At 42.7% G+C, this 27433-nt stretch overlaps 1 protein-coding gene across 9 annotated transcripts in view; it reads left to right on the plus strand.

Annotated features, from left to right (window-relative positions):
• The window catches only part of PCDH9 (protocadherin 9), a 776382-nt gene that overhangs the window by 635150 nt on the left and 113799 nt on the right, over positions 1-27433 (plus strand). For 4 of the 9 annotated variants that reach the window (XM_082221376.1, XM_082221381.1, XM_082221379.1 and 1 more), the window contains one exon: positions 18624-18695. The exons of the other annotated variants lie outside the window; for them this stretch is intronic. In XM_082221376.1, the coding sequence (XP_082077502.1) occupies positions 18624-18695 (72 nt within the window). The remainder of the gene's footprint in view (positions 1-18623; positions 18696-27433) is intronic. 9 annotated transcript variants of the gene reach the window in all.

Raw genomic sequence — 27433 nt, forward strand, 5'->3', positions numbered from 1 at the left:
ATAGGTGCATGCTAATATAAACATATGTCAAGAGTAATTATATTTCTCGGTCCTTTGGAATTTTGTGTTTCTGGGTACGATATGAAAAAGTACCCTGCCTTGCTTGCTACTACAGTTACAAAGCATTTTCTTTTAAATGCAAATTGTTCCCCATTACATTATTTTCTGTAGCTTGTTTCCTTCTGATGCGCCACGTGTTTATTTTTAAACAGATTGCTACATATGTTAACAATTACGACGACACTGTGAATAACAATGCAAAAAAATAAATCCCAAAACACCAAATCAAATCTCTACAAGAAATAATTCAGAAGAAGTCTCTAAATTAGTATCAGAAATGTACAGCTAGATGATGGTGAATAAACATTGTAATCTGGAATACAATGTGAAAGGCAGAAACAAATCCTTTGGTCTCTTCAAATAGCAAATAGCTCCATTCACATAAATGCAAGCCGGATTAGCAGAGGTGGGGCAGAGATAGGAGGGCAGGCAGTGTTTCCTCCTCAGTATTAACAGACCACAGTGTGTGACAAGTCACTGGGAAGAGGGAATTCAAAGGCAAATATGCTACTTAGATATGTAAGAGCAGACAAGCACTTCCCCTGGGGTTGATGATTCAGTCTGCTTGTGGTTAGGCTTTAGAAATGGGTCAGGGAGCTTGGCTCTTTGTGGGAAACCTGCAAAGTAGTTTGGTGAGGGGTAGAAAAGAAGTGGGAAAGAGGGAGTGTTTAATCCTTTACCCATTCACTACTATATCTTTATTTAGAAAAGTATTTATATGCTGCCTTTCTCAGACAGCAGGGCTGTGTACGATAACCTAAAACCATTTGAGATTAATATCAAACAGTCCTAAAAAATGACTGGCTAGTCTTTCCCCTCCTCTGTTACCCCAGAAGGACTTTCAAAGGCATATTTTCTCTGTCATGGAGGAAAGCAGCTGAAAGGTGGGGGTTGGAAGGGAAAGCAAGAGCTGGGAGATGGGTTAAACACAGTGGTGTGCAGTCAGTGGACATGGGGGACTAGGCTAGTCCCCTAAATGTTGCCGCTCGACTTTGGGAAGGAGGCAGGAGGGCTCCAGCATCTTGTCGAAGTTCTGGCTCCTTCTTCACAAAGCCTGGGTAGCTTCTGCCCTGCCTAGAGAGGGAGGCACGATGCTTACATGTGCGACATCAGCCTCCCCATCACCCTCACAAACTGGCACCTGTGGCACTAACTGTTCCCTTACGGAAAATTTCATTGCACATGACTGGTTAAGCACTGCTACTGCTTCATTGCTGCAAATATTGCCAGCCAGACACACCACTGTAATTCAACTGCAATGCAAGTATTCAGACACAAATGTGCAGGCCTATATTTCTGTCCCAGATCTTTGTCAGGCAGCTGCTCATATGAAACAACTATGGTCCACAGATGTGGATGTGGGTTGCCATACAGTTGCTTCCAGACAGTTTGGTGGAATCGAATGAAGATCACCAAGGACTGCTCTGTAGTTAAATTCACTCTAGTACAAGTTCAAAAGCACTGCATTCACTTTTATATTTGGTATGATTCAGGGTCCATGAAAAGAGCTAGCTAACAATAAGGTAGGAGTCTTTATTACAGTTATTATTTAAGAGACAGGAAGAGGCAAATTTCAATAAATAAATAAAGTTTTACTTCAAAACCAACCGAACAAAATTCATCTCCTCCTTATAAGGAACCATATATGATCTGTGTTTGCAACAATTTCCTTCACATCAAGGCTATCTACCTGTACAAATAACCTCTGTAGTCACATCACAAAAAATGATATTGCCCACAAGTCTTTTCTGTAGAGAGGCCACCTCTGTATAGAATGAAGATAATGGCAAGTAAAGAACAAAAAAGTGCATCAATGATGTATGAAGATGAAGATAGTCTTATCATTTTGTTTCATAATATGTTGTGGGTCTTTCCTCTCTGTGTTGCAGCCTATTGAATCAATCTTTCCTATGGAGCAGGTTTTTGCACACTGTGTTCCAGGGAACCTTGTCCTTGGTCTTATCTGGGGTTCCTCAGGTGGTCGGTATGGGGTACAGTGGTGCCCCGCAAGACGAATGCCTCGCAAGACGAAAAACTTGCTAGACGAAAGGGTTTTAAGGTTTTTGAGCTGCTTCGCAAGACGAATTTCCCTATGGGCTTGCTTCGCAAGACGAAAACGTCTTGCATTTTTTGCAAGTTTGTTTCCTTTTTCTTAACACCGTTAATACAGTTGCGACTGGACTTCAAGGAGCAACTCATAGAACGCGGTGTGGTAGCCTTTTTTGAGGTTTTTGGTGATTTTTGAAGCTTTTCCAAAACTTTTCCGACACCGTGCTTCGCAAGACGAAAAATTCGCTAGACGAAAAAACTCGCGGAACAAATTAATTTCGTCTTGCGAGGCACCACTGTATACCAATCAAAACCTATCATAGAGAGACACACAAATCTCTCTCTCTCTCTCTCTCTCTCTCTCTCTCTCTCTCACACACACACACACACACACACACACACACACACACACACACATCCCCGATCCAATGATAATCATCCATATCATGGATAGAGGCAATTCCTACCAATTCTGTCACATCTATACACAGTGGTGACACCTCTCAATTACATACTACATACTACATAACTACATACATAGTTAAAGTTACCTCAGGATCAAATGCAATAAAAGTTAGTTCTCCTGCAAATTTATAGTAGTCTCTTGGCAAACACATTTGTTGAAAGGATTTCCCAAGCATGGAAAGTTTGAAAACTACTGCTTTGGAGTATACTTCATATCCAAAAATCAGTTTTGGAGATAACACTTTTTCCCCAACATAGAAGTAGCCTGCATGAGTGACTGCAGTAGGAGAATAATGTGTATTTTTACTTCTAAGTTGCAATGATTTATATACATTTTTTTTCCTTGGAGAAGGACTGCATGGAGTATCAGTGCAATTTTTGTTACAGAGGGCTATAAGGAATAGTAATAGCTTGTTTGCTCCCAAAGAGGCTTCCTTGATTCCCACATATGGGATTTTAATAAAATAATTGTGCTTTGGGATTCAAGTCCCTTTGAAATTACCAAATTGGCTGGATTTTTAATTCAAGTGCACCTTTATAAAGATTGTTCTAATAGCTTAACTCCAGCTCAACAGCTGAAGAGCCACAGCTATCATAGAGCTAAAGGGAACAATCTGTCCATAAATTTCCTATTGTAGAAGCACCTTGGAAATGACTGGGACTTGGGCAGGAGAACTTCACACTAGATTGGGACAATGGTGTTTTTTTCTACTTGGATACTGCTCCACAGAAAGGATGTACACAATCTCCTTTATTTCTACAGTTATTTGTGCCTATACACCCAATCTGAATAATATATTTGGAACTCTTATCTGCAAAATGAGGTTTTCGCAGTGCAGTTCCAAATAATTGTTGCTATTCACATTATTATCTAGAGAGTGTTTAATTGCACATCATGTTCCCTATCGAAAAGAATGGTGACACCATGATGTGCTTCTGTATGCAGTTAGCTCGATTGAGCAACAGTTTGCACGTAGTTATCTGAAATACACGGCATCCCTGGCATCCCTAGGCATTATATTAAATATTACAGTGGTATACAAAAGTTACCCACAAAGAGATGCTTTTCCAGCTTGCTTAGATATTACAACTGCAACTGTGGACTGGTTTTGTAAGCTATAAATCCAAATCTAGTGACAGATTTTTAATAGCATCATCAGAGGGATCCTGCAACAGAATGGGGATCCCTGGTGTTTTTCTTTATTTTCTTTCATTGTGGAGGAAAGAAGGGAACCAAAGCATCTCCCATCACAGAGCGAGTATCAAGGGATTTGAGAGAAGCAACTAAATTGAATGTGTCCTCTCTTGTCGCTGTCAGAACATCTGTTCTTAATGGAGGGTGGGACTGCAATATCACCATCCATCTGGTTAAAAACAACAACACCATAGATGGCAGATTTTAGTCACCATCCTTTGCCATAAATGATATATTAATCTTTGCACCACTTCCTCTGTATTTTCTGATGTTACCCAAAGAATCAGGAAGTAGCACCCAGGAACAGCATTGCAGATGATGTTAAATTCCAAGGCTAATCTGAGAGTTCTTACTCAGGTAAAGCATGGAACAAATTTTGTGGGGCACTTTTGATAAGGCTTGTAAAATTCCTCAGGGATGGTGGGTGTTATTCCTGTCTAAGTTGGCACCAAGTTCCCCATAAGTAAAGATTCAAGTCTAATTTGGGAGTTAACATAAAGCTTGCTGGATCAGACCAGTGGCCCGTTTGTTTGTTTGTTTGTTTGTTTGTTTGTTTATTGAATTTGTATACATTATAAAGGTAAAGGAAAAGGACCCCTGACAGTTAAGTCCAGTTGCATACGACTCTGGGGTTGCGGTGCTCATCTCAATTAACTGGCCGAGGGAGCCGGAATTTGTCCGCAGACAGTTTTTCCAGGTCATGTGGCCAGCAGGACTAAGCCGCTTCTGGCGAAACCAGAGCAGCGCACGGAAATGCCGTTTACCTTCCCGCTGGAGTGGTACCTATTTATCTACTTGCACTTTTTGGCATGCTTTCGAACTGCTAGGTTGGCAGGAGCAGGGTCCGAGCAACAGGAGCTCACCCCGTCACAGGGATTCGAACCGCTGACCTTCTGATCGGCAAACCCTATGCTCTGTGGTTTAGACCACAGCCACCAGCGTCCCTTGTATACAATATACAATTGCTATATATATATATATATATATATATATATATATATATATATATGCTTTCGTAGATTTTCACGGGTACAGGAATGCAGGTTTTGGTGTCTTCGGGTGTCTTCCCGTGTAAGAGTCGGGGTGTCTGTGCGACGTTTAATCATGGAAGCCATCGAGATAGAGAAACACCCTCACAACATGAACAAGCGTGACGACACGTCCCGCCTGCCAGACATCTGGAAATTAGCCCTCCCCACAAAAACCGACACCAGAACCAGAGGCACACAGAACGCCGTCACCAATCAACCACACCAGACCCAAACCCAGACCCTCTCCACAGACATATTACAGACTCCATCCAGTAGCCAAACTATAGTGGCACCTCCGGATGCTGCACCCCCCTGCAATCCCTACACAGATCTGGCTGGCACAAGGCACAAAACCATAGCTCGCCCCTATACACGAAGCCAAGCCAGAGCACAACTAAATGCAGCACAGCCATCTTCTCAGAAAAACTCTTCACAAGCTCAAGAGGTCAAGACACGAAAGCTTTAGCAACTAATCTACACTTAATGACCCACCCAGTGATATTCTGAATATCACTCATGAAATCACCCAAGATATCCCTCAAGTAATTAAGGAACAAAAGAAGAAAAGGCACACTAATCTAGGAACTTCCTCTTTGCCCAGAACGTTGGAGGCTATACACCACACCCCTCAACAGTATTTATAGGAACTCAAACACCAGACTCTGCTCTGTTCCAGTAACAAGAAGCCGAAAGCACCAGCCTGAAGATGACGAGTGAGACCTCGTCGAAACGTCGCACAGACACCCCGACTCTTACACGGGAAGACACCCGAAGACACCAAAACCTGCATTCCTGTACCCGTGAAAATCTACGAAAGCATATATATATATATATATATATATGCAGGTTTTGGTGTCTTCGGGTGTCTTCCCGTGTAAGAATCGGGGTGTCTGGGCGACGTTTCGACGAGGTCTCACTCGTCATCTTCAGGCTGGTGCTTTCGGCTTCTTGTTACTCAGCTGCGCGGACTCGCGCCATCCTCTCTGCTGAAAAAACAAACAAACCGCCGCCGGCCGCCAACGGTTTCGAAACCGTTGGCGGCCGGCGGCGGTTTGTTTGTTTTTTCAGCAGAGAGGATGGCGCGAGTCCGCGCAGCTGAGTAACAAGAAGCCGAAAGCACCAGCCTGAAGATGACGAGTGAGACCTCGTCGAAACGTCGCCCAGACACCCCGATTCTTACACGGGAAGACACCCGAAGACACCAAAACCTGCATTCCTGTACCCGTGAAAATCTACGAAAGCAAATATATATATATATATATATATATATATATATATATATATATATATATATATTACATAAAAACAAAGACAACCTAACAATCCCCATCCTGTTCTTACAGAGGCCAAGCAGATGTGTATGGGAAGCCCACAAACAAGCAGCACAGCACTCATTCTGCAGTTTCCAACAACTAGTATTCAGAAGCCATCTGCCTCTGACTGTTGAGGTTTGCTCCTTGGGCAAAACATCTAAAAGACCTTTATTTTTTGAGATACACTTACTTTTATTAAAAACACTGAAAGTTTATTTGTCTTCTGTTAGATTTTTTTCTGTATTGTGAAATATTCATTATTGATTTTGTATTTAAAAACTGTTATGAGCTGACCTGAGCACTATAGCTACAGTGGAATGGTGGAATATTAAATACATATAGTAAGAAATTTGGTTTTATCAGAATTAACTTGTTCCTATTTCAACCTCACGATCTCTGCATAAATTACATATAAGGTAGAATCTTAGAGTGGGGTGGGACCCAAGGGTCATCTAGTCCAACCCCCTTCAATGCCGGAATCTCAGCTAAAACATCCAGGACAGGTGGCTATCCAACCTCTGCTTAAAAACCTCCAAGGAAGGAGAGTCCACCACCTCTTGTGGACATCCATTCCACTGCCAAGCAGCTCTTATTGTCAGAATTTATTTCCGAATATTTATTCAGAATTTCTTTTTTTGTAACATGATGCCATTGGTTCAAATCCTACATACCCAACTCCTTCAAGCACTCCTTGTAAGGCTTTGTTTCCAGACCCTTGGGGTTTATTGTGGGGGGTTTTTGCAGAAGGAAAAATTGTTCTTTTTCATACATGTCTTGCTTCTTTTCCCCTTTCTTTCACTGCATTTATCCCAAGAAATTTGATGTGATAATTTGAGTTTGAGATTTCAGCCAGACTGAGGTAATAGATGCTCATAAATAGGATGGAGGTGAATGTGTTCTTGCTGATTTAAAATGCACAGTAAGTGCAATGTCCCTTTCCTGCTTATCTCAGAAAGATTTTATCAAAATCTAAGTAGTGTAATTGCAACTGAGCGAACAATGCATGGCTGCTAAACAGAAGAAAGCAGAGACCCCCACACACCCAATTAAGATTTGAGCTCTAAAACCCTTGGGCCTGTGCGCAACAACTGAAAACTAGGTAGAAATTCATCTATTGGATATTTTGAAAATCTACAAGGAAAATAAGACTTAGAATTTGCACCACAGAGTATCAATCCAGGTTTCTTTCCATTTCTGTTTACTTTAACAGAATTTTTTGCCTTGGTATAAGCAGGGCTTTTTTTTCCAGCCAGAACTTGCCGGAACTCAGTTCTGGCACCTCTCAGGTGAGCACCATTTCCATTATAAGGAAATAAGAGAGGCATTCATGGTGAGTTCCGGCACCTCTTTTTTCTAGAAAAATAGCACTGGATATAAGCCCACTAGAGATGTAAAAATGCACTTGTGAATTGCTTTAGCAGCACTGTCCTGCTACAGAAGAGGTGGGAAAACCTCAGGGTCAAGGCTGAACATGAGAACGCTCTTCTCACTCTCCTCAGCCCCTTGGTTTGTGAGAATGCCTCTTGCTTGCCTGGATTGGGGAGGGAAATACATATTTGTGTATGTGTGTGTAGGAAACTCTGGCTTTGAATGGCTTGAAAGCAGCTTTCAGGACAAAGTTCCATCTCTTTTGACTTTAATCTAAGTGCCATCTCCACTCCTAGCCCCTTTCATATTGGCACATGGTCCCTGCACAGTCGCCCATGAATGAATGAGGCTCTCTGGATGAAAAGGTTCCCCACTGTTCACTTACTGGAGAGGAAAGACATTGCTCAGGATTCATTTGTATTCTGAAATATTCTCATATGGTCCTTGCATTGCTTTAGCAGCAACAAGAAAGACTGCAGCTTGTCACTGAAAGGAAACAGGGAGCACCACCACACAAAACTAAGTGGCATGAAAAGATCTTGGACATTCCCCAAATATAAAACTTAGGTTGCCTGAAAATAATAAGTTCTTGGAAGTTTTGTGTCCTTTGAATTCTGATCTAGAACACTTGGCTGAATCCAGACCATTGTGATTCAAGTCCCTAGTTTTAGATTAGTGTAAACGCACATTTGGACCAAGATCAAGAAGGGGAGCTCCTGGCCCATGGGCAAGATCCAGCCCTGGGGTGGATTCCCATCTGGCTTGCGATGCCTCTTTTCCTTGGGCTCACCCCTGCTCCTCATTTTCCATACTTCCTGTGGAAGGACTTCTCTTTCTTTGCAGCCAGCATAGAAATGCAGCAACCAAATCTGGTTTGGGGCCTGGCTTGGGACTAAGACCAAAGCTGCGGTCCTTATCTGGAAAAAAGACTCATTTGTTTTTCCCAGTGGAGCTTGAGGTCAAATATAATGGAAGCAAAAGGTTTAAGCCTCCCTATACCCCACATTCAGGTACCCATGCCATGGTGCAAGCTTGGGTGGTTGTTTATTGGTAGGTGGTGTTAGTGACTGGGTGTGGGTGGAAGACAGTTTGGGCTCTGCTCCCCCCACTGGCATTTAGCTCCTGACACATTACTGCCAAGGGAAAGGAAGTGTGTGAAATATATTTTCCCCTGGATGAAGGATAGTACTGAATATTTAATAAATATGTTGTGGAATCATGCACTTTAGGCTTATTAGTCTTTTTTTTCCTGTTAAAAGTTTGATACTTGCAATGACTGCATAGTCCAAAGCTGTTCCTTGCTCCAACACACTTGATCTTGATTTCTGAGTTTTAAAAATTCCTCAAAAGTTTATACAAACAAACAAAAAGAAGCAGCTGAATTTTCTCTTTAACTATTGTGCAAATGATGTCACTGTTTTCCCATGTTTTGCACCATTTACTCACTTTTGCTAATCTTGAGGAGTCACAAGGAGCTGAAGCGCTGCCTGCTGCCCTGGAAATATTAAGCAACTCTTTTGGCTGTGGATGTACCAGTCAGGGCTTTTTTCAGCTGGAACTCAGTTCTGGCACTTCTTAGGTGGGCACCATTGTCATTATAAGTGAACAAGGAAGGCATTCATGGTGAGTTTTGGCACCTCTTTTTCTAGAAAAAATAGTACTTGTACTGGGTATTGCCCATGCAACGTACCCTCACACCCACAAGGACTAGATACATGCCTTTAAATAAAAGAATGCTTTCATTCTGAAAAAGTGTGCTGTCCTGACCTTAACCAAAAATCCCGGAGTCAGGCAGTGAGGCGGGCCAGAGCAGAAGTACTTTGGAGAGCTCTACGAAAGTAATTTGCTCTGATCCCTGTTTTGGGTCACTGGCCCAAAGGCCTCAGGCCCACAGCTTAGGCTCTGGTTGAGGCTTGGCCTTGGAGATGAGGCCTGGGTCTGTGGCCAGCATCTCTGCCTTTGATGCCACTGGCTGATCTAGCTAGTCTTGCCTCTTCTGGCTGGGACTCAGCAGCTGCTCAGAGTGAGAAGACGAAGAAGAGTTTGGACTTTGAGACTCTTAAGGAGTCTCAAAGGGGCTAACAATCTCCTTTCCCTTCCTCCCCCAGAAGAAACACTCTGTGAGGTGAGTGGGGCTGAGAGACTTCAGAGAAGTGTGACTGGCCCAAGGTCACCCAGCAGCTGCATGTGGAGGAGCGGAGACGCGAACCCGGTTCACCAGATTACGAGTCCACCGCTCTTAACCACTACACCATGCACTACGGTCATGACATGGATTCCACAGCCACATTCTGTAATGGGTGGAGAAGCTCTTTAGGCCTGAGTGCTAGAGTCAGACATGGCCAACCTGAGGGCCACACCCCAAGGATGGGTGGGGCAAAAGCAATATTCTCTTGGGGCAGGGCAGGCCAGTCCTCTTTTTGCTTTGGAAAGTGGACGCAATGATATCTGCTTACAAACTGCTCAGAGACTTCAAATTGTTTCTCCTCCATACTGCACCACAAGGCCAGCATATGTGTAGCCAGCTGTGGCCTTCTCCAGAGGCAATTCCTGGCATACCCAGGCATCAGCTTCCCTTTGTCTCTGTATTTGCCACTGGAACTTCACCAACTGTCTTTGTGCAGGGGCTCCAACTTCCTTTTAACCGCAGTGTGTGACACGCTTGTAACTTTACCGTGTCGGACACCTTATGACATCAAGTGGTTGGCAGGTAGGCATAGTTTGCCTAAAATGGTTGGCCAAATGGAGAAGTCGAGACTTAATCAAGCCTGCAGCTATTTCAGTGAGCAAAAATGTTAAGTTATGCTTCAGCTGACTTTGAACTCTGAATTGCCAGCTCTGGTCACTAGGCTATTTTCTCTAGGTCTTGCTCCTTCTATAAGAACAATATGTCACTCCCACCTTGGTTTGGGCAAGAAAGAAATATGTATTTGGAGTTCTGAATCAACACGCTTTCTAAGCAATCCTATTTTGTTGGCTTCAGAATTGTGTCACTGGACATTTTCAATCACCATGAATCAATTTCAGTGGGGGAGGGAGGGAGGGAGGAGGTTGGAGGCTACAGTATTTTATCTAGGTAATATTATTCAGACTTTTACACCCAGAGGCATCTTATTTCTTTTAATGGGAATTTTGGTACTTAAGAGAGTAATGACAGATATACAGCTGCTGAGATTGAAGGCCTCTGTCTTTCAGCAAAGCACTGGAGCTGCAGATTTTTGCACAGCATCCAGACAGCGTGCAACAATATTTGGCTGCAAACGAGGAACCGTTTCACAATTTCTCACCTGAGCTAAGTGAGACCTTAGGCTTAGCTTCGCTGTTCGGCACTTTTTGTATGTTGCATGGGACGAGAGAATGAAATTTGGACACAGTGCTACATTTCATGTTCATCTACCTGCTCATCCCACACAATCATTTTCAAGAAAACAGAAAACGTGGCCATGTGATGTCTTCACCAAAAAATAAGCATGTATTGTCCTGTTTGTTTGCTTGGATTATTTTGCCCAAATTCTGATCATTCTGAGGTGAAACTGAAATCAATAACTTGAATTTTATGCAGTGCATTAAGAGACAACCCCCCTGCCCTGCAAAGCCGTTAGTTCAGTGTTTCTGTTATGACATTTGATGTCCTCTGCCACTACTTGTTATGTGACATAAGAACTGAAAGACTGCAGAACAGAGGGATGTGCATGTATGCAGTTGGAGAAGGACACTGAAGACGTCAGAGCAGCAGCTTCTCCTTTCTGCTCCTTCTCAGCCCTGTCACCTGCTTTTCTTCTCTATGCCCTGCAGGGCATGCCTAGGATCCTGCTTATTATTGCAGAAAGGAGATGTGGATAAGTAAGAAACCACAGCTGTCTTGTCTCCTACTTCCTTGTGGAATTTAAAGCTACAGTCGTATGGCATGGGCTGGTGCGACCTGGCAGCGTTACTCACAACAGCCCCAGCAGGACCATTATTAAGAAGGGCCATTATCAAACTAGTGTCATCTTTAGTCTCCGAACCCTTCACTCTCCTATTAAAAACAAAAACAAAAACTTCTAGGTGTGGAACAGTAAGCATTAGGTACTCTCTCTTGTGATTCTGCACAAATCTTTCTCCTATGTGTGCCACTTCAGTGCAAGGTGGTAAGCCCAGAGCAGTGACTCATAAATTTGCAATGGGCATCCTGTCTCTCTCCGTAAGTACTCTGCTGTTCCTCTGCATCAGGTGTGGTTGGATAATTCAGTCCCATGTGATGCAGATAGACACCAGAATTATTCACCCTTAGAGGAGGTTTCCTGCTGTGGCTGAGTGCTTTTGACTCACGCAAGCCTTTGATTATTGGATGAATTTATCTCTCTTAACAGCATACTTCCTCTTGTGGCACATGAAGGTGCCTTGGTGCGCAATGTGGGAAAAACTGAGGGATGTCGAGGTGGTTTGTTTGTTTTTTAATGCTGCTCTGTGTTTTTAATCTGTTTCATTTGTTTTAATTATGTTTTTAATTGACTGCCATGTGGGGTTTTTTGTTTTCTGTTTTAATCTGCTCTTATTTTTATAGAGTTTTATTGTGATGTATTGTTAGCTGCCATGGACATTTTTTAATGAAAAGTTGGGATATATAAGTGTAACAAACAAACAAAACCATGTTAGTCTTGATAATATTTACCAAATGCTTTTTAACACCCTGCTTCCGTTCTAAGGTAGCAGGAGGACCACAAGGGCAGAGGGTTTATCATTCCACTTTCCTTCCTTCGTTCTGCTCAGCAGGGATATCTGTTACCAGGGTGGGGGTGGGAAGAGAGACTCTACCTTTTAAGAAAAACCCGACCGGATAACATTTTGAGGCTTTCCATTTTCTGGGTTTGATAGGCATTCTAGTTAAGCAGAGACGGGAAGGTGAATATCATTGATCACACTATGAAACTACAGCAGGTGCTCTCTTCCTTTGTTCTTTTGGCTTCATAACACTGTGACTGCCTCTGTCTTAATAGGCTGATTTGCATTGCAAAGCAAGGGACTCCCTGACTTCAACTTTCTGAATTTGCTTACTGGCCTGTGCAAACACATTCCAGCAACTAGAGAATCTTATATTTACAGCAGAAAAAGTGAAGCATAACCTGAGTAATTGATCTCTTCCTATTAAACAGGTCGCTATCTGTGTAAATTGTAGCAATGTGCTCTGCATTTCTAATACAGGGAATTGTTGATGTGGATTTACACATGAAAATATTTTTTCTATTTATACTCTAGCCTTGTCCAGTCTAGCAGTCAGAATTGGACACATTATTCAAGACTGTAGTTGAATTATTGGTTTCTATTGGACCATTATTTAGGCTGCTCATTGCAATTTGTCTATTCTCTTTGCCTTCTAACGCATTCTACAACACTGAGCTGAAATTTTTGAGGAGCCGGTTAGTCCTACGAACTGTTCATATTCTGTTTTCTGACTGGTCAAACCTAATTTAGATTTTGACCTATAAGGAAGGATTTTTAACACTCGGGTGTTTTGTTTTGTTTTTAAGTCTTGTTATCCACAATATTTGAGTTGTGTGAATACTACCAATGTATTATTCATTCATACACAGGTATTGTGTGGATGCATATATTCATACATGTGAAATGATATACATGCATTATTCAATGCTTCAGATTTCTGTTCCGAACAAAGAGGGAATGGAAAACGGTGAAATATTTTTCACCTGTCCTATCCTAGAAGTTCATTGAACTCTGATATATCCCCCTCTGGTGTTATTTTCAGGATAATTAAGCTTTTTGAGATGAGCTGGGCTAAGATACAGTGCCTTAGCCAAGGTTCCTCAGTAAGCATTGTAGCTAAGCAAGTATTTAAACTAGAATTTCTCTTGTGAACAAATCCCACCAATTCTTGGGGGGGGGGGATTCCTTCCAGTAGCACCTTAGAGACCAACTAAAATCTCATACCAATAACAAACTTCATTGGTCTCTAAGGTGCTACTGGAAGGAATTTTTTTATTTTGTTTGGACTACGGCAGACCAACACGGCTACCTACCTGTAACCCACCAGTTCTGTTGGTGTTATATTGGTGAAATCAGTCCAGACAAGACCAGTCTAAGTAATTGGCCCATATAGCCTATACAGTATTATAGGTTTTTAAATGACAGCAATTATATTTTTATCAGCAATGTCAACAGGACTGCTGCACGCTACAGTTATAGGATCGCTCACAAACTGCGCACAGCAATAAAGGTGAAGTCAAAATAGGGCATGTTCATGTTTCAGTCCCTCTCTTCCTTTGACAATGTCTTTCACCAGTTTGGGGTTGGGCTGTGAAAGAGGATTAAACCTTTGCCTATTTAGAAAGGCAGCATGAAGCATTGTCTTCACTTTGATTTGACTTTGTGTCAAAATCACACAGCCAATAATATTATCTCAGCATGATCCCTGATTGGCAGGGATCATTTAAGGAAGGAACTTTTTATCATTTCAGGGGGGAAGCAATTTTTTAAAATGTCTTGAAAGTGGCAGATCAGATAAAGCAGAAGTTGGGATAAGGCCACCAATATCACACACAAATCACAAGCAAGACTTTTGTCTTCTTGTTGATGTAATGAAGCTCTTCATAGCCAAAGACCTTCAAAATTTGCTATGGGTGAAAACTAACCACAGTTATAGGACAAAATAGCTATCTCCGGGGGGCGGGGTTGTTTCAGCAAAAGATTTTTGAAGGTAGGCTTGAGGAATGAGTCATTCCTTCACTGACTCATACAAACAGCTTTCTCTTTCCATATAGCAGAATTATTTACAAATAAGTTATCTTTGTTATAGTTACAGATAGGTAGCCGTGTTGGTCTGCCATAGTCAAAATAAAAAAATTCCTTCCAGTAGCACCTTAAAGACCAACTAAGTTAGTTCTTGGTATGAGCTTTTGGTATCTGAAGAAGTGTGCATGCACACGAAAGCTCATACCAAGAACTAACTTAGTTGGTCTTTAAGGTGCTACTGGAATGAATATTTTTATTTTATCTTTGTTATGTTATTATCGGTGCTTACATACCAAGGAATGGGACGCGGGTGGCGCTGTAGGTAAAAGCCTCAGCGCCTAGGGCTTGCCGATCGAAAGGTCGGCGGTTCGAATCCCCGCGGCGGGGTGCGCTCCCGCTGCTCGGTCCCAGCGCCTGCCAACCTAGCAGTTCGAAAGCACCCCCGGGTGCAAGTAGATAAATAGGTACCGCTTACCAGCGGGAAGGTAAACGGCGTTCCGTGTGCTGCGCTGGCTCGCCAGATGCAGCTTTGTCACGCTGGCCACGTGACCCGGAAGTGTCTCCGGACAGCGCTGGCCCCCGGCCTCTTGAGTGAGATGGGCGCACAAACCCCAGAGTCTGTCAAGACTGGCCCGTACGGGCAGGGGTACCTTTACCTTTACCTTACATACCAAGGATGCTAATAAACTTTTTGAAAAGGTTAGTGAATTGCACATTGGTCTCTGTGTGTATTTCTCTTGAACAAACTGGGAGCAGCACTGGAAGTTGAAGCAAGTTAGGAGGTAAGGTGAAGGGGCAAGCACAGACAATATCTTGCCGGTGGAACGAAACATGTATAGGTTCTGTGTATAGTGAGATAGGACTGTGAATCTTGGGCTTATGGTCCCTTCTTCAACATGCACATACCATTTAAAGTGGACCTCCATTTTTGTGGTGGATGGATTTTGTGAGGGCCGCTCCCATAAATGAATAGCTGGCACGCTCAGACGGTGTGCGAACCTGTGGGCAGCGGTGGAGCAAGCCGATCGGGCGCCCAGGGGACGTGAATGCCCTGCACCCAGGGGCGGGGCCAGGCACCCAGGGGGCAGGGCGAGCTGGAGCAAGACGCTCTGTGAGGTCTCTGAGATGTCTGCCTGCCTCCTCCCCCTCAGCTGCCCTACCATTTGGGGCAGCGTGGAGCCTGCAGGTGCCCAAGCCACTGTGTCACTCCCAGGAGAGACATGTAGCTCAGGCGCGCTGCAGCCCCACCCCACCCCCCGGTGAGTGCCGCCCAGCATTTTGTCATCCCCCTCAGTGGTGACACCTGGGGTGACCCCCCCACTGCACCCCCTTCCTCCGCCCCTGCCTGTTGGTGGGAGGGCTCTTCATGCCATGATTCAGTTTTGGGTGAACTATCCTATATTTGGTGTCTGCTACTATGCCTCACATAACACCAGAACATTGCCAGGTAGGGCCATAATGTAGTGATGGAGCACTTGCTTGGCATGCAGAAGTTCCCAGGTTCGATCCCTAGCATCTCTGTGTGGGACTGCCAAAGACTCCCGAGAGCCATTCTAGTTAGTGCAGACAATGCTGAGGCAGACGGGCCTGCAAAGGCATAAGGCAGTTTGCTCTGTTTTCCCAGCGCTCAACTTGCCCTGCTGGATCATGCCAAAGATCTATCTAGCTCTACATCCTGTTTCCAAGGATGACCAGCTAGATGCTTCCAGTGAGGCCACAAGTGGACCATGAAGGCAACACTGCCTGTCCTCCGGCAGTGGATACACCAGCTATGAACATGTAGCTCTCAAGGCTAATAGCCATTTATTGCATCGAGAGAAAAATCTACAGTCCAGCGATGGAAGGCAGTGAAATGCATTGCCAGAAATAATAGCCAAGCTTCTCTGGTATGAAATTTCTTCACTGCACTTTATAGCATCTAGTGTAAAATATGAGAAAACCACTTTTACTGAGTTCCCCTCTGTGGTGTCAGTCATAAACTTTACTCTGGGATCACCCCAAACACCTGGTGATTTCTCATTGCTTGTACATGTATTACCAGTGAATTATACTTTGTTTGTGAAACTGCCCTCTTCACAGGAGTACGGCTAATACCAACATTGCAATCATTCTGGCACCAGGTCAAGACGTATTTATTTGACCAAGCATTTTAACATTTTAATTGGTGATTTCCTTATAGCCTATTCTGCTGGTTTTGGATGCCTCTTTGATGGGGTCATGATATTGTTCCATTTTACTGCATCATTTGGCATGACTGGTTGTATTTTCTGTATTACTCTGGCCTAGGTGTAGCAGAAGGGTGGGCTACAAGTAACTAAAATGGCATATCTCTTGCTCTGTGTATATGTCTAGCCATGGGCTGGCTTTTCATAGAGTCACATGTTGTAGGTTGCAGTTGGGTATTCCTTTAAATGACCAGCGTTGTTGGGAATTGCTTGAGCAGTGAGGCCCAAGAATCTGATTTCTTCCTTGTGAACTCTGACTCAGCTTCTGCCATTGCAATTCCCTTTCCTAATAGCCATAGTTGTTGTGGTAGCGCTGTTAACCGTCACACTTGACACCATTGTGTCACTGCTGTTAAAGAAGTCCCCTGGCTGTTCAATTCTTACTGGAAAGAACAGCAGATTAGACTTCTCTGCAACATGCTTCTGCTGGAATTGCTGCCAGCTGACAAAACCTCTCGGCTATTCCCAGAAATTAGACAGTGCAGCAGCAGCTCCGCAGTGGGCCCTGCCATTAATTTTTATAAGTTATCCAACAGTTTGCCTCTCTGTGCCTCTTTCCCTCTTCCTCTCACCTCTCATATTTAGGTTTATGGTTTAATCCAGTTTTAGCAAGTTCATCTATTGATTTCTTTTTTTAAAAAAAAAAAGTATATATGTGACTCCCTATAAAAGATGCTGCTTAAAATATGTATATGCAAGGGTTGTAATTTTAGACTAGACTAGTTGCAGCACATAGTTCACTAAATCTCTGAGGATATAAAGTGGAGAGCTATAAAAAAGTGCAGTGAGTTAGATTTAGGAGTCCTCAAAATACGTAATTTAGGATCTTAGTGCTCTTTTAGACTTCAGTTATTCATTTCAAGACACATCATAAATGCTTCTGTAACTAGCACACTTTAAGGTCATTTGAAGTCAAGTTCCAATAAATGGACATATTTCATAAATAGGTTTGTTTTGGATTGGTTGCCAAGGCTCCCTATTGTTCTTGATTTTTCTCTCAGGTTGTGCAACGATGGGTATTTCCCAAGTAAACATCTCAGTTAGGATAGTTAATGTGTACCAGTTAACTCTGAAAACTCTACTGCTAATAAGTGTTATGATTATTGTATACAGCCATACCTCCGGTTGCGAATGTGATCTGCGCAGGAGGGACGTTTGCAACCCGCAGTGTTCATAGCCTGAAGTGCTGGGTCTGTGCATGCGTGTGACGTGATTTGGCGCTTCTGCGCATGCACCTGATGTCATTTTGTGCTTCTGCCCATGCAAAAGTGCTGAAACCCAGAAGTAACCCATTCGGGTACTTCCAGGTTTGGTGCGGTCCGCAACCCAAAAACGCGCAACCCGCAGTGTTCGTAACCCGAGGTATGACTGTACTAGTATATAAGCAGACAATCAGCCTTGTGTGGTTCTCCAGCAAGTGGCAGATCTCCTGAGCCTCAGTGCGTATGAGCAAGCAAAGTTGTCCTTGTCCCTCTGGCTGCCATTGGCTTAGCTGCTCAGGTGCCATCAAGGAGCAGGGCAATACATGCAGGATGATCCTGCTCTACTTTTTGTAAAAGCATTTCTCTTAAAAATAGGTGAGTGAGGCTGCCCTTTAAAATGGTTCAAAAACTGCAGCAGATCCAAAGGAAGGCAGTAGGAATATTCTTGGGAACTGCTAGATATTATAGATTGTACCAATACTGTAGTGATCTGCACTGACTTTCAGTTCCTCGATGGGCCCTGTTCAAATTTCTGGTATTAACCTTTACAGCTTAAAACAGCTTAAGGCCAGACTATGGGAAGGACTGCCTCCTTCTGTGTACAGTATATGTGCCCAGTCCTTAAGATTGGAACCAAATGCCCTTCTCCAGAAGTTTGCCAAACGACCTAGCTGAAGTGCCAGCTATTGGAAGGCGCAGGATGGGACAGTCTTCTTGTGCTCAAATCCTGCTTGGGTTCCCCACAAACACCAGCTTGGCCCCTGTGAGAACAGGATCCTGGGACTGACTGGCCTGATCCAGCAGCTGCTCCTTCTGATCTTATGAGGTGAGGCCCTTGGTCACTGGAGAGAAGCCCTTTTCAGTGGTGGCACCCTGGATATGGAGTGCTCTCCCCAAACAGGCTTTCCTGGAACTTGCATTTCTCTCTTTTATTTTCTGAGATTTTTTTAGTTATTTGCTTTTCCGTGTTATTTGCTCTCTGTCAGGATTCAAAGAATGCATGAAGGCGCAAACTGGAACTGGAATCTCGGTCCCTCATGTGGCTGTATATATGAGTGGTGAGTGATCAGAAGAAGAAAAATACTGTGCAGTTGTGGCCTGGGGCTTCATGTTTTGCGCCTGCTCCCTGGAACCTAGTGCCAGCCCTGTCACTAAGGTTTATACCTTAGCTTTCCACTCCTAAATGGAGGTGCTCTAGAGAGTTCACAAATAAACAAACAAGTAAATAAAGAGAAGAATTAATAAATAAGAATAATATTTAAAGTTATATTAAAAACATCAAATAAAAATCAGTAAAGAATCTAGGCCTCTAAAGCCATACACAAACTGAGGTAGCCTGACAAATATATTTGTTGTTCTTACATCTTTTTTCCCCTTTTTTTGCATCTGGCTTGCTTGCCTTATCTGACTCAAGAGCCCACAAATTAGATCTGCAAATGTGTGCAGCCACAGAGACTTGTCTTGGGGTCATGCCGCATGTCATTAATGATTTTTCTTCACCCCATACCCTTCCTTCCTTGCTGTTAATGTATTTGCTGACAGCTGTGGTTAGTGGCATGACGCAGAACCATCCCTTGAGCTGAGTCCTGGGAGCGTGTGCATTATTGTGGTACTCAGCTGGATGGAATGCATTGCTCCAGGTCAGTCCTTCTGGAAAGGCAGCCACTTAGAAGAAACTAACTCACTTCTGTGTAATATGCGAAAGCTCTGAATTTTGTGCTGCTACATTGCGTGTGTGTGTGTGTTTTAAGGTGAGTGCTATACAGCAGAAGCACAGGAGATTCAACTCTTTAATGTGAAATACTTTTACCTTCAGGTAGCAGTCATGTTGAAAAACCTGAATGGTTTTGCACCAAGAGAGATCAAAATAGGGTAGCCGCAGAACAACTGTCCTCTGAGTTTCACTAGTGGGCTCCAGCATTATGAGACACTGAATGGTCTCCCTGAAATGGAAAATGGAAAATGACTATAAGTTAGTAAAGTCCCTATCAGTGAAATAGGCAGGAAAATGTGTGAAAATGTGCATTCCTTCCCCACCCCCATCCCCCGATTGAAACTAAATGGTAGGTTTTTTCAGGGACTTTGGAATATTCTCTATCCCTCTGTGTGTGACTTTCCTGAGATTGTATTGCATGTGTTATTTTTTTAAAAGGTCTGGAACTGAGAAGTGGATCTTCTTTGAAAAAGGGTTGCAGGGTGAAAAATTAGCTCTTGCAGATGCCTAATTGCCTTATCCCTTCAACAATCAAAATGAAAGCTGTGGACTTGGAAGCAATACTTTAAAAAGTTAGACATTCAAAACCTGTAAGCGACTTCCCTTGCTGCACATGTTCAGAGTCACCTGTTCCAAAATCTCACATGTTAGAGAGAAGAGAAGGTTCCTCTATAGGCAGATTTTGTTTAAGAAATAGGGAAGCACCATGAAATCTCAAGGGGTTGCTCCCACATGCATTCATATACAGCACTAGATTGCTCAGTTGATGGAAGTCAACTGAATGTACGGATGCCCTCAATTGAAAACCACCATGTGTGATGTGAAAATAAAGTTCTTATATATGCTGTACTGAGTCATCCATACATGTAAGATAGTCCTCATATCACTGCAAAATAAATGGGAATGAGGACCAGGATATCAAGAGAAGCAATGCATGTTTCTGTTCTCAGCATGAATTCAAGGAGACACCTGAATTTGAGATCTGAGAAAAGCTCTTCATCCCCAGCTACAGCCATTAAAGGGGGATGGCATTAGTTTCATGTTTAATGCTCCCTGCGCAGAACTTTTGACAGTTACGGTATATTTTAGATGACAGCAAGCGTAAGTAGCATTAATGTAACTTTAGATCATCCATGACTTCTTCACTATTAATTTGTAGCATTTGATGCTGTTTAAATCACAGGTTAGTTAATTGATCAGTCATTTTCATTACTGTGATCTAAGAGATACTGTCAGTCTGGTAGATGTGGACTGCGGAGCAAGTCTGAAAAGGTTGTGTCGGTTGTGTTCACCTAAGCTAGGCATGTGTAATGTACTCCTTGAACGTCACAACTCATCTTCCATGCAGCAATACAGGCTCTCTAGAATAACAGTTTAGATAGGATCAAAGCCGCGTCCCATACTCCTGCTGATGTGGCTATATGGTGATATGCTGAATTTTCAATTACATTAAAAAATGTACAACACTTACTCTTGCCATCTGTTTGAAAAGCAAAGAGAAAGCAGTGGAGGAGGAACTGCTAACAAACTGTAAGCAATAAAGAGATGAAGCAGTGAGCTCATAGATGAAAGAAAGATTTAGGAATAATAATAATAATAATAATGGAGAACAAGGACCCACACAGGGCTGGCCCATTCATGAGGCAAGGTGAGGCTACTGCCTTGGGTGGCAGTATCCACAGGGGCCGCAGATCTTTCATTCCTCCCACCCTCATTCTTGATGTAGATATTCATTCACCCCTTCTTCCCTGGTGGGAAGAGGGGTGTCATTTTGTGAATCGCCCCAGGTGCCAAAATGTCTGGGGCTGGCCCTGGATTCAAGACAGGGTATTCTTGGTGGCTGCACCCTTGTTATGGACCTCCCAGGGGAAATCAGGCAGTCTCTCTCTTTAGCTCCTTCCAAAAGCTTTTTATGCATCTAGGCTTTGGGAGGCTTTGAAGGAAGGCTTTGCACTATTGCCTTTTAGTGTGGTTGAAATTATGTTTAAATTGTTTTTGCTATGCTTAGAAGCACTGCTCAATGTCCCATATGACATCCATATGGTGGCCAGTTGGAATGAATAATTTAATTCCTGCATTGCAGGGGGTTGGACTAGATGACCATTGGGGTCCCCTCCAACTCTACAATCCTATGATTCTATAATGCAGCAGTACCTATATTGCATCATTCATTGCCTCCCTGTGTTAGAAAAGCATCCACGGTGTTCAGTTTTAGACAACAACTTAAAATGTTTATTTACACAAGCCACGGGTGGCGCTGTGGGTTAAACCACAGAGCCTAGGACTTGCCAATCAGAAGGTCAGCGGTTCAAATCCCCGTGATGGGGTGAGCTCCCATTGCTCGGTCCCTGCTCCTGCCAACCTAGCAGTTCGAAAGCACGTCAAGTGCAAGTAGATAAATAGTTGCCGCTCCGGTGGGAAGGTATACGGCGTTTCCGTGCGCTGCTCTGGTTCGCCAGAAGCGGCTTAGTCATGCTGGCCACATGACCCAGAAGCTGTACGCTGGCTCCCTCGGCCAATAAAGCGAGATGAGCGCCGCAACCCCAGAGTCGGTTACGACTGGACCTAACGGTCAGGGGTCCCTTTACCTTTACCTTTACCCTTATATATTTTACCTCCATTAATGTTTAATATTTTAAAATTATTGTTTGCCTCCTCTATACTTTTAGTTGTTTCCCTTTAATTTTAATGAATAATAAAAATAATTATACTTATAATAATATACTGTCACCTACCCTTTTATGTTCTTCCGATTTATATTGTTTTAAGTTTTTACTTTTTACTTTTTATTATTTATGTACACTGCTTTGACAAAAAAAAACCAGTTTAGTGGTATAGGAATTAATGTATAAAATAAATAAACAAATCCATATGTACAGTAGTTCTTGTTGTAATCTACTCTGGGCTCCCTTTGGAGAAGCAGAGCCAGTTCTAAATAACAAATAAATAAATCTCAAATTATCATAAACTTGAAGGTGGTTTTTGCCTTATTCCCTGTGGGTTGCTGGGATTGTGGCAGAATCACACCTGGTACTCCAGGTTGTGGCTTATGTATCACAGCCAAAGTCAGCTGAGAATCAAATAATTAAAACTGATGTGGAAGGGAACAATTGCATGTCTTTTAATATAATAGGTATAACAATATGCAAGCTTGTTTCTAGCTTTGTGGATCTTTAGAAGATCAAGGTGTGCTAAAATTTTAATCCTTAATTCCTCAAGATCCCAAAACTGCTACAAAAATATTTTCTTGCAACATTATTGTCAATATATAATAAAAACAGGGCCCCCCATAACAATCATTAACCTACAAGAAAACATATATAATGCCATCAGTTTCCACATCTAGTACTAATAAATATTTGCAGTAGGGATGTCAAATGAATAGACAGGGTTATATTGGTTCTCCTATCACCTTGTTGGATGATAACGCCAAGGCCTGATGCCTCCCCACAACTCAGTGTCGCCCGGGATTCATCACTCTGGTCTCCCATCACGCTGATGTGGCCCATATTCAAGGACATGAGCACACGACAAGCAGAGTTCAAACTGTTTCCATCTACATTATATTATATTATCCAGGCCCGTCTTACCCATAGAGGCTAGTGGCGCCGGGGCTCCAAGTTCTGGAGGGCGCCAGGCGAGAGTCCAGGGAACACTAAATGAGTGCACTGAGTGAGCGAAGGTGTGTGCGCCGCTCCTGCCGAGCATTGGCTCGGTTATTTTCCCTTTTAGCCTGCAGGTGACAAATTCTGTGTGGCGCCAGAAGGCTAAAAAGGACACACACCCTCGCTCACTCAGCGCAGGCACACTTGCTCGCTGTGCTGCCTGCTGTGGCCACCATGGCACAAAGCGGCCAGCTGAGCTGGGAGGAGCTGTCTCCAGCCTCTGCCTCTTCCCTGCTGGAGGAGCCGCATTCCAGCCGCTGCCCGCCTCCTCCTCCAGCCCTTAAAAAAAGGTAGACAACTCTGGGATATGCTTAAGACGGCCCTGATATTATATACAGCTAGAACCAACTGGTTGCGTGGGAACTGGAAGCAGCACAAGAAGGGGAAGTTTTGATGGCATACCTCAACAGGAGCAGGAGAACTATGGACCAACCTATGTGGTCTTGGGCTCAGTTTCAGGGTAGGAATAGTTTTGGTTGTCCCAGTACTGTATTTATCCTGAGAACTGGACTGGAACAACGCATCCTTGCTGGTTTCGCTGGTCCTCTCAGCTGCAGGGTATTGCATTGACCATGGTACCCTTGCAGATGGATTCAGTGGCGCACAGTGTTATGCTGGTACAGGTCCTTTCTGGAGGTGTGGTCTCAGAAGGTGTTGCTGGAGGGCTGTTTGATATCTTAGCCATTGATCTGTGGATTACTGCAAAGTTCCATCTTGCCCTCGATGCTGTTTAATGTCTATACAGTTACCGTATTGGCCTGAATATAAGCCTCCCTTTTTCTCCAAATTCCGACCGTGAAAAGTTAAAGTGCGGCTTAAATTCGCAACCTTACAAAAATTGGCTTTTACGATATAGCTGCTGAAACAGACATACGGTAAAACGGAACGGGTGTGAGTGCCTGCGGAATTTTAAGAGAGCAGCTTATATTCGGATATTGTCTTTTTTTTCTTTTCTTGAATTTTAAAGGTGAAGCTTATATTTGGGTGTGGCTTATATTCAGGCCAATATGGTACTAGTTAATCTGGATATTTGGCATTCGGTGCCATCAATATGCAGATGACACCCTATTTCTCTTTTCTTTCTTACTCTAGAGATAGTTGACCACATGTGGGTTTAATCTAGATGAATTTTTTTTTTGTCTGTAGGGCTGATGTAGAGATTGGCATTCAATCTGCATTATATTGGGTAGCATGGAAATGCAGGTTTATTATTTCAGAGTTATGCTGGACCCAGCTTTGACTTTTAATTCCCAAATGTCAGTTATGTCCAGGAGTTCCTAACTGTAACCCAGAGGCTGGTGGGTAACTATCTCCAATTCTGGAGACTGCGAATCTGAGACCGGGTTACTGTAATACACACTATAATTGGTTGCCTATGAAAAGTGTCCATAAACTACAATTGGCCCAGCTGTTAATAGGGACTGCATAGAGGTAACAACTATCTTATTGAAAAAACTGTACTGAGCTCTAACCTGTTCCCAGAACCAATTCCAAGGCATTTCCCCACTTACATGTGACCAATTTGCAATGAACCGCATATAAGCATGGCACCAGAAAATAAATAAATAAATAAATAGGATCATGCCAGGAAATTGAGGGAAAGAGCTGGAGAATCCTTGTGGCTCATGAGGATGTGAGGAAGCCCAAAGAGACCAGAGGCACAGCAGGGAAAATAATAATAATAATAATAATAATAATTATTATTATTATTATTATTATTATTATTATTATTATTATTATTATTATTAATATCCTGCCCTCCCCGACCAAAGCCAGGCTCAGAGCAGCTAACAACAAGTAAAAATAGCACAGTGTACATAAAATCACACAGTCAATTAATTAAAATACATTCTAAAATCAATTCATAATCAAATCAATGGCAACCATTACTGCAACAACTTCTGCATCAATGTGCAGTCGTACCTTGGTTCTTGAACAGAATGCATTCTGGGGGTCCGTTCGACTCCCAGAAGCCTTCAAAAACCAAGGCGCGGCTTCCAATTAGCTTCAGGAGCATTTTGCAGCCAATTGGAAGCTGCAGAAGCCGTGCCAGATGTTTGGCTTCCGAAAATCATTTGAAAACCAGAACAGTCACTTCTGGGTTTTGATCGTTCGGGAGCTGATTTGTTCGGGAGCCAAGGTGTTTGAGATCCAAGGTACAACTGTTATAAAGGTTTGATTAGTTTAATTTTTTTACCTAGCACTAGGTATATCTTTGGGGAACTGAAAACTTGCTTCTGTGATATGGTCTACTTGTTTAAAAATGGAATTAAATGGAGTTGCGCTCTTCCATTTCAATTGTGTTATTTCATTTGAGAAGGAAAATAGAATAAATAGAACAATTTAACATTCTCATTAACTGTGGTTTTGAGAAAAGTATTGAAAAGTGCTTGTCTTATGTTCACTTCTGACTCCTTGCTGGTAAAAGACCAAATCCTATGTATAAGAAGCCAGAATAAAGCAAGCCAGTGTAAACTAAGCCAGTGTAAAGTTACCCCAGATCCAAATCCCATCCAGCAGTGGGGAGAACGCACTTTTAAAGGATAATTAATTGAATAATATTTTGGAAGAGAGAATCTTGTGGATGGAATGAATTTGAATCTTTTGAAAAGGCATGCTATCCTGTGGAGTAGTAATAGAAAATGTTGCACTGTGTAGTGGTTCACGAAAATACAGGCTGTCTACTAAAAACAACCACATATGATTTAAAACAAAAATAATTCTGATAAGCCATGGATGAGATAGTAAGCATGTGTCTGGATTGTACTACTTTATACTGAATTTGGGAATTCTCATGATGGAATGCTACCCTTTTTGGGGTGGAGGAAAGAATACCAACACATGAAAAACTGGCATGTAAGGGAGATGGCTGAGCTACAGGATGTGCATTTTGAATGGAGCAGCATTAAATTACGTACATCCCACCTGAAATTTGAAGTAGTGCAGTCCAGCCACAGGTTTGCCACCTTATCCGTTGTTTGTGATAACCAGGCCATAATGTAATCAAGCAAAGGTGAAGGGAAAACACATTATAATGCTTTATTATAATTGCAATTATTTATCTTACCATCCCAACAGTTTCCATGCTGATATTTAATGAAAATTGCCTCCCCACTCCTACAATTGCTTTTACGTAGGCTTTTAATCTTGTTTCTGTGTTTGCTGTTACACTATTATGTATCATCAGCTTACTATCTTATGCAAGTATAAGTTATAGAAATTAATACTGCAGTGATATCCAGTGACACTAATTAGCTTACATTATTTTCAGTGATAAACTGTAGTGTTGAAAATCTGTTTTAGAGGCCGCCTGGGAGAAGTTACCATTGTGCTTTCAAATCTTATTAAACTTTCTTGCTGGGTCCTGTTCCTATTGGTAAAAAGGATTCTTAACAGGATCTTCCAACCATTGCAGCTACTTCTTCCTGCGCCTACGCCAGTTATTATGTAGCTTGAAGCGGGAACACTGGAGCCCAAGGAGAAGAGCTAGCCTGTGGACAATGTGCGCTCAGACCTCAGAATGATTTTCAACCACAGAAAGGACTAGTGATGTGAGGCGTAAAATTATAAACATGTTCAGAAATCTAACATAAATACTAAGGTAATGAGTCACAGATTGATGAAGTAAGTCCAAAGGGACAGTTTTCACTTTGACCACAAGAGCAATGGTTCAAACCGGCTTTTAAACTGAGGCTCATCACTTTGAAATATCTGTTATTCTTCGTAAACAAGTTGTAAAACATCTTTTCTAACTGACTTCGTAAAGATTCACTAGTTATGTATAAATGTGTCTTTTTTCTTGCACAGTGCAGGGTTCATGTGGCATGGTATTGTGCAGTTAGACTTTGCCTCTCTGGTGTTGTACCAACAGGTAGGCCAACTGAATCACAGATGGCTTGCAAAGTGCCAGAAAAAGGACCGGGTTAGGCAGTATACTTATCCAATTGCGCAGGGCACTTATCCAGGTCTGCATCCCCAGGCACTGTGGAGACGGAGAGTATCTCATCTTTCCTGATTGCCTTGGTGTGCATGCATTTCCTTCACCCATATAGGCCTATGCATAGAAGCACAGAATCTTAGAATTGGAATGCAGGAATCTCAGCTAAAGCATTCGTGACAGATGGCCATCCAACCTCTGTTTAAAAACCTCCAAGGAAGGAGAGTCCACAAACCTCCCAAGGGAGACCATTCCAATACTGAACAGCTCTTACTGTCAGAAAGCTTTCCCTAATGTTTAGTCAGACTCTCCTTTCTTGTAACTTGAAGCCATTCCTCCAGAGCAGGAGATAACAAGCTTCCTCCATCTTCCATGTAATATCCCTTGAGATATTTGAAGTTGGCTATCATATCTCCTCTCAGTCTCCTCTTTTCCAGGCTAAACATACTCAGCCCCTGCAACTGTTCCTCATAAGGCTTG

This window comes from Podarcis vaucheri (genome assembly GCF_965113315.1).
Source record: "Podarcis vaucheri genome assembly, chromosome: 4".
Classification (NCBI taxonomy): Eukaryota; Metazoa; Chordata; class Lepidosauria; order Squamata; family Lacertidae; genus Podarcis; species Podarcis vaucheri.